At 49.0% G+C, this 13002-nt stretch overlaps 1 protein-coding gene across 1 annotated transcript in view; it reads right to left on the reverse strand.

Annotated features, from left to right (window-relative positions):
* The window catches only part of cyld (cylindromatosis (turban tumor syndrome)), a 40707-nt gene extending 31995 nt beyond the window's left edge, over nt 1-8712 (reverse strand). Inside the window, exons 1-2 of the mRNA XM_078400399.1 lie at nt 8647-8712; nt 4606-5269 (exon numbers count right to left, since the gene is read on the reverse strand). Coding sequence (XP_078256525.1) covers nt 4606-5109 — 504 coding nt within the window. The 5' untranslated portion in view covers nt 5110-5269; nt 8647-8712. The remainder of the gene's footprint in view (nt 1-4605; nt 5270-8646) is intronic.
* Nucleotides 8713-13002: the final 4290 nt, after the last annotated feature.

The following is a 13002-nucleotide window of genomic DNA, read 5'->3' on the forward strand; positions in this document are numbered from 1 at the left end:
GGAACTGCAGATGCTGGTTTACACTGAAGATAAGACACAAAATGATGGAGTAACTCAGCGGGTCAGGCAGCATCTCTGGAGAAAAGGAATAAGTGGTTTTGGGTCGAGACCCTTCTTCAGACTCAAGCTATGCCCACTTGTCTTTGATTTTCCCCTCCTGGGAAAAAGTTTCTGATCGTCTACCCTAACTTAATTATTTTTTTCTTTTACATCTTAACTCCTAAGACTGCAGTGCTCATAATAAGAACTTGCAACCTATGGCAATGGTCATAGGGGCTGGGTCCTGCACAATTCCATAAACCTAGAAAAATACACAAAATGCTGGAGTAATCCCTGCAGAACATGGAAAGGCGACATTTTAGGTCGGGAGCCTTCTTCAGACAGACACATCAGACCTACCTAAAACCTTACCTATCCAAGCGCTCTGCAGAGATATGCTGCCCGACCTGCTGATTTACTCCGTCACTTTGTGTGTGTTTTTTTTGTAAACCACCAACTGCAATTCCGTTTCTCCATACACCTAGAAATCATTTCAAGATCTAACTCACTGTGTTAAAAGCAAGAGGAAATGAAATAAAAATACTTACTGTAAACACTTCACAGAATAGAATGCTCCTATTAGAACAAATTACCCTGCCACTACGTTGTCATATGTGCAAAAGCAGAAGTTTCTAAATTAACGTCATGCCCTCAAATCAAGAATTTTATTCTGTAAAAGTCTGAAGTGAAAAATAATTTCAACATGCAGACATTAGTGCCTATTGCAGTTAAACATCCTTTCAAATCGAAGAAGGGCAAGAAAGTGAGTTATGAAGAGGAAGTAAGGTTACTCAGGGCTAAAGATAGGATTAAGTCAAAGGGCAAAGGCGTAGCATCATAGCAAAGCATGGAGAAATTGACTATTTTGGGGAAAAAAATGTTTTCAATACAAATGGTGAGGGATTGCTGAGCTCTGACTTGCAAAGGGATCTGGATGTTTCCCTATGATTTGCAAAAGGCTAGTGATAAAATACAGCAAATAGGAGAATAATGATATTGCTTATTGCAAAGGGAAATTAATACAAAGGTTGGGAGGTACAAGGAACTACAGATGCTGGTTTACAAATAAAAGACACAGTCTCTAAGTGTGGCATGGTGGCACAGCGGTAGAGTTTCTGTCTTATGGCGCCAGTAGACCCATGTTCATTCCTGAATATAGATGCTGTCCTTATGAAGTTTGCACATTCTCCCCGTGATATGGGGGGGGGGGGTTCTCAGAGATCTTTGGTTTCCTCCCACATTCCAAAGACGTACAGGTTTGTTGGTTAATTGGCTGGGTATAAGTATAAATTTTCTCTAGGGTGTGTAGAATAGTATTAATGTGCAGCGATCGCTGGTCGGTGCACGGCCTATTTCCACGCTGTATCTCTAAACTAAACTAAAGTGCTGGAGTAATTCAGCAGGCCAGGCATAGCGCTATCCTACATACTAGGGACAATTCGCAATTTTTACCGAAGCCGATTAACCTACACGTCTTTGGTGTGTGGGAGGAAACCAGGGCATCCTGAGGAAACACACATGGTCACGGGGAGAACGTACTACCTCTGTACGGGCAGCACCCACAGTCAGGATCGAACCCGGGCTTCAAACGCTGTAAGGCAGCAACTCCAATAAAACAAACATATTTAAAATCATCAGCTTCGAACAAAGAACCTGGGCTTGGACAATGCCTTTCCTCAGACCAGTGCTTCAGATGCACCTGGATTTCCTAGCTGGTGTATCAGTTGAAGAAAAGGTTTCTCAGGGGTGCGGGATAAATGGACTAAGAAGCAGAGTGCACAAAAAGAGAGCGTTGTAGAAGAAATTAAATTTGATAAGTTTGAGGAACCTGAGTCATACGGCAAGGCCCTTCAGCCCAACTTACCCATGCCAACTAAGATACCCCACCAATACTCGTCCCACCTGGCCATGTTTGGCCCATATCCCTCTAAACCGTTCCTATCCATGGACCTGAACAAATTTCTTTTAATGGAGAATGGACAGGAAGTTTAAAGAGACTATAGGGGTTAGGGAGGGAAGAACAGAATAAACATACAGTTAGTTAAGGGAAACAATATTAAAAAAATTAAAAACAATGAAGAGGAAGTAAGATTAGGAAGTGCAAACAGGGCTTGGCATTGAACATTAATAAGACCAGTGTCATGGAGCAGAGGGAAGGAAGTTCAAAGGTTTCAAAGGTCTTTTATTGTCACATGCACCAATTAAGGTAGAGTGATATGCGGATTACCATACAGCCAAGTTGAGAAGGTGACTGAAAATGCTGGGGAACTCTAAAGGAAGTACAGATGAAACAGACAGGAAGCCAGTAGATGAGGGCACAGCCTACACATTCTTACAATCGCAACAAGTATATAGTTTGGAGACACAAGAAACTGCAGAGGCTGGAATCTTGAGTAAAACGCAAAGTGCTAGAGTAACTCAGCAGGTCAGGCAGCATCTGTTGAGGGAAATGAACGTGTTGGGTTTGGAAACATTTTCATAGCTCAGACCACCATATCATGCCATATGGAAGTCCCACCCAAAGGGCAAGAAAGATAAAGCAAACGACAAGAAAAGAGAGGTTTAAACAAAAATAAATCACAAAGTAAGAGAGACCATCATGGGGAAGAGTAGAAAGACAACCAACACCATAGCAAAAAAAACTTGTGAGAGGCATTTGCTTTCTGGACAGTTATGGCCGATCCATTCATCATTCTTAATTTACAATCTCTATTTAAGATTTGCTTTCAAATTTTGATGGACACCCCAGTTAAAAACCACACAGTCATTTACTATGTAGGCTGAAGGTTTACAAACAAAAAAGGCACAAAGTGATGGAGTAACTCAGCGGATCAGGCAGCATTTCTGGAGAATGTGGAATGGTGATGTTTTGTGTCAGGACTATAATTACAGATAAACTCTGTTAATCTGCCAGCCAATCATTCAGAAATGCTGTTGGTAGGACATTGGATTCACCTAATGCTGGTTCCTAGGCTCTCTCTCACTCAGCCAGAGTGTTCTCTCAAAACGAGTCCATTTTCATTTCTCACGTACCCTTAAAACTTACCTGGGCCTTTTTCCAATATTTCGAACTACTTGTTTCATAGCAATTTTATTACTCTATTGTCTAATATCTAAAAACAATGAATTAAAATGTGTTGGTGGATTAATAGGAATAACATCCTAGAGATGAGAAAATCTGCTAATTAAGAATCAAGCATGCTGGATGAAAAAGATTATACTCTATTTTACAAACAATTCCCTTTTTGAGGTATTTCTTTAGTTTCTGTACCAATTATTTTCCCTTTAGAAAATAGCAATTCGGATTTATATACAGATAGGAATCCATGAATACTTTATGCTACTGAATAAATAATTCCTCTGCCATAATTGCAATAATCTAATCACTTGATCTTGTTGTTATGCTGGGTCTAATCAACTGCGACTGAATGGTTTGTTCTCATTTAAAACGTCCCAGAATCATGCTTAATAACGCAATCTTAATAAACCACTAATAATAGCCAAGATAGCAAATTAGCAAGTTAAACAAATGTACGATTGTGACAAATGAACGAACAGACAGATTTATGACCATCAGCATGCACTGACAAAACACCCCAGAAAAAGAAGAGAGACACAAGGAACTGCAGATGCTGGTTGACCAAAAGAGACACAAAGTGCTGGAGTAACTAAGTTGGTCAGGCAGCTTCTCAGGAGAATGTGGATCGGCGAAGATTCAGACCGGGACCCTTCTGACGGACAAGGTTCCATACTGTATTTATCCAATCAAAACCTAAAGCTTTGTTATTTAGAACCAAGAGTGTTATCTCGGAGCACTTAATTATTATTTCATGCAGCTTGCAGGGTGATATTCAAAGATGTTTACTCCATTCCTGTAGCCTGTGCTGTAGCAGTCTCAGCAGAAGACAAGGAACAGGTTATCAATGAGTAGCAACTGGTGCTTACCGATATCCGCCTATCCTTCACCAGGCTTTGTCCTGCCCCCACCTCTCTTCTTTTCTCCCCTCCAATCACAATCAGTTTGAACGACCCAAAACATCACCTAACCATGTTCTCCAGAGATGCAACCTGACCCACTGCATTCCTCCAGCACTCTATCTCTTTTTACCGAGAAAGAATTGCTTCTCGTCGAGAAGATTTGCAGAATAATTATGGAAGCAGAGGAGTCAACAGGCAGAGGTGTTCAATAATTCAATACCCATGTTAGACAGAAGAGATAGACGTTTTATTGTTGCACTCCACCAAAGCCCCCATCACAGCGCCAGAGACCCAGGTTCGATCCTAACCTCGGGTGCTGTCTGTATGGAGTTTGCACATTCTCCCAATGACCACATGGGTTTTCTCCGAGTGCGCCGGTTTCCTCCCACACTCCAAAGACATACAGGTTTATAAGTTAATTGGCCAGTAAAAAATTGTAAGTTGTCGCTAGTGTGTAGGATAGCATTAGGGTACAGGATGATCGCTGGGCAGCACAGATCCGGTGGGCCAAAGGGCCTGTTTCCGCCGCTCTGTATCACTAAACTCTAGAATGTACACAGTATTTAACAAAACACAGAAAAGGCTTACCAGTAATTCCACTCCAAAACACGTTTCACACAGCAACATACTCTGCAGCAGCGGTCCCTTAAACTGTACGATTCCAGGTAATTTTTCTTCACCGGGTCTCAACTGAACAATGACATTCGACCCACAATTAATCTGGAGAGCTTTCTGCAACTTTGTTTTGTTTTTGGACAGAGCGTGCCTCTCCTCACCGGTTGAAACAGCCAACAGCAGTTCAGCAATGCGTGGCTCAACTTCCTGCAAGTCCTTCTCTTCCATGAGCATGATGGTGTACGGGTCTTCCAAGCACTGCACAATAACCGTCCCCCTTTTGAGCTTGTTACCGTGAATGTTTGGCAGCTGAGAACCTCGGTCGCAAAGCATCACCATGGTCCCCTTCACTAGTTTTACTAGAGATTGGGTAGGTTTTTCAAATGCGGTACATTCTTGAGCAACTAGGTAATATCTGGCCTCGTCACGAGTCACAGCATTGGATTTATCTTTGTTCCACGTAGCCGCAGTATTCATGGTGCAAACTTCAGGTGCTAGACTAGACTGTGTCTCAAAGTCACCTTTTTGCTATGAGTCCTGGGACCAAGAGCAATGTCTACATTACATTATTGAATGCATTAAATAGATTTCATTGAGAAAAAACTCAATTCTTCAGTAAACACAGTAAGTCGTTCACCTAAATGGGTAAACAAAAAATAAATGTCAATAATTATCCCAAACATTTCATGCATTGTGATCATAAGTTCAAGGAGCAGAATTAGGCCATTTGGCCCATCGTCTACTCTGCCGTTCAATCAGAGCTGATCTATCTTTCCCTCTCAACCCCATTCTCTTGCCTTCTCCCCATCATCCCTGACACCCGTACTAATCAAGAGTCTGGCAATCTCCGCCATAAGAATATCCATTGACGGCCTCCACAGCCGCCTGTGGCAATGAATTCCACACATTCACCCCCCTCTGACTAAAGAAATCTCTTCTCATCTCCTTTCTGAAGGTATGTCCTTTTATTCGGAGGTTACGTCCTCCGGTCCTAGACTCTCCCACTAGTGGAAACATCCTCTCCACATCTACTCTATCCAGGTCTTTCACTATTCAGTAAAATTCAATGAGAATGATCTGTGGAATTCTCTGCCTCAGAAGGCAGTGGAGGCCAATTCTCTGAATGCATTCAAGAGAGAGCTAGATAGAGCTCTTAAGGATAGCGGAGTCAGGGGGTATGGGGAGAAGGCAGGAACGGGGTACTGATTGAGAATGATCAACCATGATCACATTGAGTGGCGGTGCTGGCTCGAAGGGCCGAATGGCCTCCTGCTGCACCTATTGTCTATTGAGATCCCCCCTCATCCTTCTAAACTCCAGCGAGTGCCTTCAAACACTCGGTTAACCCAATCATTCCTGGGATTATTCTCATAAACCTCCTCTGGACCGTCTCCAATATGTATGTATTGGATACATAGTTATCCAATAACTACGTATGTCAGTTCCTACTTAAAATAAGGAAAACATGCATCGTATATTATTCAAAGATAAAATCATATCAGACTGAGTGAAAGCAGGATTTAGGTTTCCAAAATACAATGCAAGCCACATTTGTTATTGAATTATACAGCTATAAAGAATTTACAAATATCAGAGCAAGGTTTTGAGATGCAGCATAATGGTAGGAATCAAAAACATGTTTGGTTCTAACCCAATGAAACTGAACAGAACTAGTTGAACAGAACTCTGCTTTCAATTCCTTTGTAAATGAGGGCTCGAAAATAATCTCTCTGCAGGGATCAGCCAAAGATTGGTTTAGTTTCAAATCTAGGTTTTCCTCAGTCCGCCAGGACCTACCTGATCTCCCGGTTGCCAAACACTTTAATTTCCCTTCCCATTCCCAATCTGACCTTTCCGTCCTGGGCCTCCTCCACTGTCAGAGGCCAAACACAAATTGGAGAAACAGCACCTCATAATTCGCTTGAGCAATTTACAACCCAGCAGTATGAATATTGATTTCCCTAACTCCAAGTAACCCTTGTATCCCCCCCACCCTCACCTCCATCCCACCGCACCCAAGTCATACTAGCTTCAAAGTTGTCTTGTTGAATCTCATTGTCTGTGGCTTGTTCATACCTAGCTCACAGCTAACAATGGCCTGTTTCCTCTATCATCGTTACTTTTTTTGCATATAGTCATACAGTGTAGAAGCAGGCCCTTCGGCCCAACTTGCCCACACCAGCCAAAATGTCCTAGCAACAGTAGTCGCACCTGCCCGCATTTGGTCCATATCCCTCCAAACCTGTTCTTTCCATGTAATGTATATCTATCTTTCACTCATGTGTTCTAAATCTCTCTATATGACCGTCTATATCGCTTGTTTCTCTTTCCCCTGACTCTCAGTCTGAAGAAGGGTCTCGACCCAAAACGTCACCAATTCCATTTCTCCAGAGATGCTGCCTGACCGGCTGAGTTACTCCAGCTTTTTGTGTCTATCTTAGGTTTTCCTCCTGTAATTGGATAGGATTATTTTTGCACTGAAGTTGGTGTTTGTCTCAGGATGTATGACAGCTGTCAATAAAATCTTTAATTCACCCTGATTGAAGAGCGTTAACCATTACATTTTGGACAATGTTGAATAAAAGATGATTTAAGATGTTGATCATTGCAATCTTGGCCTTGAAACGCAACTCCAGTGGTAGCTAGCCACAAGATTGACAGTGGATGGTGAATCTGTGGAATTCATTGCCACAGAAGGCTGTGGAGGCCAATGGATATTCTTTAAGGCAGAGATGGACAGATTCTCGATTAGTACGGGTGTCAGGGGTTAAGGGGAGAAGGCAGGAGAATGGGGTTCGCGAGGGAAAGGTAGATCGGCCGTGATTGAATGGTGGAATAGACTTGATAGGCCTATTTCTGCTCCTATCACTTATGAACTGATGAAACACAAAATGCAGCATCTCTGGAGAGAAGGAATAACACACAAGTCAATTGTGCTTTATTGTCATATGTTCTAAACAGAACAAAGAGATGCTTTCTTGCAGCAGCGCAACAGAATATATAAACATAGTACACTGTAAACAATATAATAAACGAGTAAAAAGTTCAGTGTGTGTATATATACACATATACATACATACAACTGTCCTGCGCCTCCTCCACTATCAGAGTGAGGCCCAACGCAAATTGGAGGAACAGCATCTCATATTTTGCTTGGGCAGTTTACAACCCAGCTGTATGAATATAGATTTTTTCGAACTTCAAGTAACCCTTGATAGACACAAAATGCTGGAGTAACTCAATGGGACAGTCAGCATCTCTGGAGAGATGGAATGGGTGACGTTTCTGGTCAAGACTCTTCTTCAACCCTTGCTTTCCCTCTCTCTCCCCATCCCTCTCCCATACTAAACATCACCCATTCCTTCTCTCCAGAGATGCTGCCTGTCCCACTGAGTTACTCCAGGATTTTGTGTCTTTCTTCGGTGTAAACCAGCATTTGCAGTTCCTGCCTGTACATATCCACACACACACATACATTTATACACACACACACACACATATATATATATATATATATACACACTTGCACATATACATACATACATAAACACATGCATGTACACACACATGTACACATACATACATACACATACATAGACATGTACACACGTACGTACTCACGTACACACACTGCACACTCACGTACACACATGCACATACACACACGTGTGCATACACATACACACAAACATACACACGTACACATACACACAAACATACACACGTACACACTCACGTACACACACACTGCACACTCACGTACACACACACATAATACACACACACGGAGTTTGAGACAGAGGTACATTTGAGATGTTGAACCAAACTTCCTGTCTGGTTACTTCCCTGACACAGAGCTCTAGAGCACAGGGACAGGCCCTTCGGCCCACAATGTCCGTGCTGTACACGATGCTCTCGGCCCGCGGGTTGATGCAATGATGCGGACGGCGGCATCGACAGATTTCCCCCCACCCGCACACGGCCCAGGATCCCGCCCGCGCTCCAGGCTCTCACCGACTGCCTTCTATCCCCGGCTTCCATCAGCGGCGGCGCCGACCCTCCTGACGGCGGTAACGAGCAGCGACCGGAAACGACAACGGCCGCACGCGCCCCGCCCCCTCCCCTGCCCCGCCCCCCCCGCCAACGCGCCCCGCCATTGGTCCGCCCCGCCGTCCGTCAGCGAGGCAGCGAGGTGACCCAATGGGAGCGCACGGTGGGAGGGAGGCGGGACCAGCGCTGACGGACCGTCCAATCGCCACTGGTGGTGGTGGAGGGGGGCGGGACCAGTCTAATGAGCGTGCGGAGGGCGGGACATGCTCTGACTGGCGGGCGCGTTACCCAATCGGCACTGGCGCGGGCGGGGAGGAGGGGCCTCGGCGGGGAGGAGGAACCTTGGCGGGGGGAGGGGCCTTGTCTGGGGAGGGGCCTTGTCGGGGGGAGGGGCCTTGGCGGGGAGGGGCCTTGGCACAGGGGAGGAGCCTTGGCAGGGGGGAGGTGACTTGGCGCAGGGGGGAGGAGCCTTGGCGCAGGGGGGAGGAGCCTTGGCGCAGGGGGTGAGGAGCCTTGGCGGGGGAAGGAGCTTTGGCGCAAGGGGGAGGAGCCTTGGCGCAGGGGGGAGGAGCCTTGGTAGGGATGGGAGGAGTCTTGGCGCGGGGTTGGTGTGAGCCTTGGTGCGGGGATGGGAGGAACGTTGGCGGGGACGGGGTGAGCCTTGGCGGCGGGGTGGGGCCTTGGCGGGGGGTGGGGCGTTGGCGGGGGGTGGGGCCTTGGTGGGGGGTGGGGCCTTGGCGGGGGGTGGGGCCTTGGCGGGGGGTGGGGCCTTGGCGGGGGGTGGGGCCTTGGCGGGGGGTGGGGCCTTGGCGGGGGGTGGGGCCTTGGCGGGGGGTGGGGCCTTGGCGGAGGGTGGGGCCTTGGCGGGGGGTGGGGCCTTGGCGGGGGGTGGGGCCTTGGCGGGGGGTGGGGCCTTGGCGGGGGGGTGGGGCCTTGGCGAGGGGTGGGGCCTTGGCGGGGGGTGGGGCCTTGGCGAGGGGTGGGGCCTTGGCGGGGGGTGGGGCCTTGGCGGCGGGGTGGGGCCTTGGCGGGGACGGGGTGAGCCTTGGCGGGGGGTGGGGCCTTGGCGGGGACGGGGTGAGCCTTGGCGGGGGGTGGGGCCTTGGCGGCGGGGTGGGGCCTTGGCGCGGGGTGGGGCCTTGGCGGGGGGTGGGGCCTTGGCGGCGGGGTGGGGCCTTGGCGGGGGGTGGGGCCTTGGCGGGGGGTGGGGCCTTGGCGGGGGGTGGGGCCTTGGCGGGGGGTGGGGCCTTGGCGGGGGGTGGGGCCTTGGCGGGGACGGGGTGAGCCTTGGCGGGGGGTGGGGCCTTGGCGGCGGGGTGGGGCCTTGGCGGGGACGGGGTGAGCCTTGGCGGCGGGGTGGGGCCTTGGCGGGGGGTGGGGCCTTGGCGGCGGGGTGGGGCCTTGGCGGCGGGGTGGGGCCTTGGCGGGGACGGGGGTGAGCCTTGGCGGGGGGTGGGGCCTTGGCGGGGGGTGGGGCCTTGGCGGGGGGTGGGGCCTTGGCGGGGGGGTGGGGCCTTGGCGAGGGGTGGGGCCTTGGCGGGGGGTGGGGCCTTGGCGAGGGGTGGGGCCTTGGCGGGGGGTGGGGCCTTGGTGGGGGGGTGGGGCCTTGGCGGGGGGTGGGGCCTTGGCGGGGGGTGGGGCCTTGGCGGGGGGTGGGACCTTGGCGGGGGGTGGGGCCTTGGCGGCGGGGTGGGACAGCTGGCATATTCCCAACAGTTATCTCACCACAGCTCTGCAATCCTCTTGTACTCAATGCAAAACACCAATTGCTTCTACACAAACTTACTCCAGTTGTGCCGGTTAAATAACTAAAACTAGGTTTTATTTTTTGATTGCAGATAAGAAACAAAGTGCTGGAGTAACTCAGGGGACACAGGCAGAATCTCTGGAGAGAAGGAATGGGTGACGTCTCGGGTCAAGACCCCTTCTTCAGAAGAAAGAGGAGGTGTGCGTTTTCATGCTTCAGTACCTCTTGCCTGATTATAAGTGATTGGAGCAGAATTAGGCCATTCGGTCCATCAAGCCTATTCCCCCATTCAATCATGTCTGATCTGTCTGATGGGAGAGTGGAGAAGAGGGAGTGACCGGGGTGAGACTGGTCCTTGATTAGGTTAAGGTTTATTATAGTCATGTGTAGCGTGGAAACAGGCCCATCGGCCCATCGAGTCCGCACTGGCCAGCGATCCCCGCACACTAATACTATTCTACGCACACTAGGGACAATTTACATATTGTGCCAAGCCAATTAACCTACAAACCTGTACGTCTTTGGAGTGTGGGGGGAAACTGAAGATTTTAGAGCAGACTCACGCAGGTCACGGGGGAGAATGTACAAACTCCACCAGACAGCACCTGTAGTCCGGATCGAACCCAAGTCTCTGGCGCTGTAAGGCAGCAGCTCTACCGCTGTGCCACCAAATTTAAAAGAGTAGACCGATTGTATCGGATGATCCTTTTATTGGTCCTTTCCTGGGAAGAGTATGTAAAGAATCGCCGTGCTCCGGCACCAAGTTTTTCCGAGGATGGAACATCCAACAATAGTCAATAGTCAATTTATTTGTCACGTACACATAAATGTGCAGTGAAATTAAAAATTACCCACAGTTCAACAATAAGACCAATAAGAATAATCAATAAAAATGCAAAAAACACACACAATCATAACCAACACCAAACAAAAGAAACATCCATCACAGTGAGTCTCCTCCAGTCCCCTCCTCACTGTGATGGAAGGCCAGAATGTCTTTTCCCTTCCCTGCCGTCCTCTCCCGCGGTCAGGCTGTTGGAGTTGCCACATCGGGGCGGTCGGGGCTCCCGACATTGAAGCCCCCGCCGGGCGGAGAAAGACCCGCGGCCTATTCCAGGCCGCGCCGAACGGTGAAAGGTCCGCGGCGGGCCGACCCAAGCCCCGCGATTTGGGGCGGGCGAAGACGCTGCCGCAGCTGGAGCTCCCAATGTCGGCCCCCACCCAGGGGGCTGCAGGCTTCCGACGTCCAGGCGGCCTCCGAAGCCTCCGGAGACGAGTCGCAGCCGCTCCCGCAGCATCCGAAGGCAGCCAGCGCCGCAGGTGGTGAGTCCGGGCCGTGGGCTCTGCGAACCAGAGCCCAGGTGGTCCCAGCTGGAGGCCGCCAGCTCCAGGTGCATGGCCGATGGTAGGCCGCAGCGGGAACGGAGACAAGACACAGAAACAAAGGTCGGTTCTCCGTTCGGGAGAGACAATGTTACAGTTCCCCCCCCCCACCCCCACATAACACACAACCGCAAACACTACATCATATTTAAACTACAATTAAGACAAAAACAACAAAAAACACAAAAGACAAACGGACTGCAGGCAAGCCGCACTGCGAGGGCAGCGCTGGCTCCTCCTGGTCTGGTAAGGTGTGACCAGTCGAGGGCATAGTTACATGGTGAGAGGGGAACATTTAATGGAGAGGGATGTAAGTTTTATCTGGGGTTGGGACATTGGGTTGCAAGCTATCCAAGTGGAATATGAGGAACAGCACCTCATATTTGGCTTGGGCAGCTTACAACCCAGTGGTATGACTGTTGATTTCTCTAATTTCAAGTAACTCCTGCATTCCTTCTCCCCCCCACCCCCCCCCCTCCCCACCTTAGTCATCCTGCCAGTTCCACTCTCTGCATCCTTGTATCTCTCTCATTAGCGCATCTTCCACAGCCAACAATGGACCATCATGGGCTCCAATCTTCCTGAAGTCATCTGTTGCCGGCCCTGATTTGTTCTGGCCTTTTCTCACCTCCAGTCCCGTCTTCCCCCCCCCCTCCCATTCTTTCAGTCTGAAGGGTTCCGACCCGAAACATCGCCTATTCCTTCTCTCCAGAGATGCTGCCTGACCCGCTGAGATAACCCAGCATTTTGTGCCTTTCTTTGGAATATGAGGTGCTGGAGGTGCTGTTCCTCCAGTTTGCGTGTGGACTCACTGTAGCAGTGGAGGAGGCTCAGGACAGCAAGGTCAGTGTGGGAATGGGAAGGGGAGTTAAAGTGTTTCGCAACCGGGAGATCCAGTAGGCCTTGGCAGACAGATTGTGTTGGAATACAGTTGAACACAACTCTGCCATTGCAAATATCGTTCTGAGCCTTCAAAAACACAAGTGGCTAGATCTGTGCTGAATGTATCAAGGATATGATTTTGTAGGAATCTTTATGTAACAATTGACAATGAAAAAGTTAGATTTAAAAATGTATGTTCCTGCATTCACAAACTACTTGTGAACTCAGCGGGTCAGGCAGCACCTCGGGAGGGAATGAACAGGTTATGTTTCAGTCTAAGGAAGGGTCTCGACCTCAAATGTTACCAG

The sequence above is a fragment of the Rhinoraja longicauda genome, chromosome 6, assembly GCF_053455715.1.
Source record: "Rhinoraja longicauda isolate Sanriku21f chromosome 6, sRhiLon1.1, whole genome shotgun sequence".
Taxonomy (NCBI): Eukaryota; Metazoa; Chordata; class Chondrichthyes; order Rajiformes; family Arhynchobatidae; genus Rhinoraja; species Rhinoraja longicauda.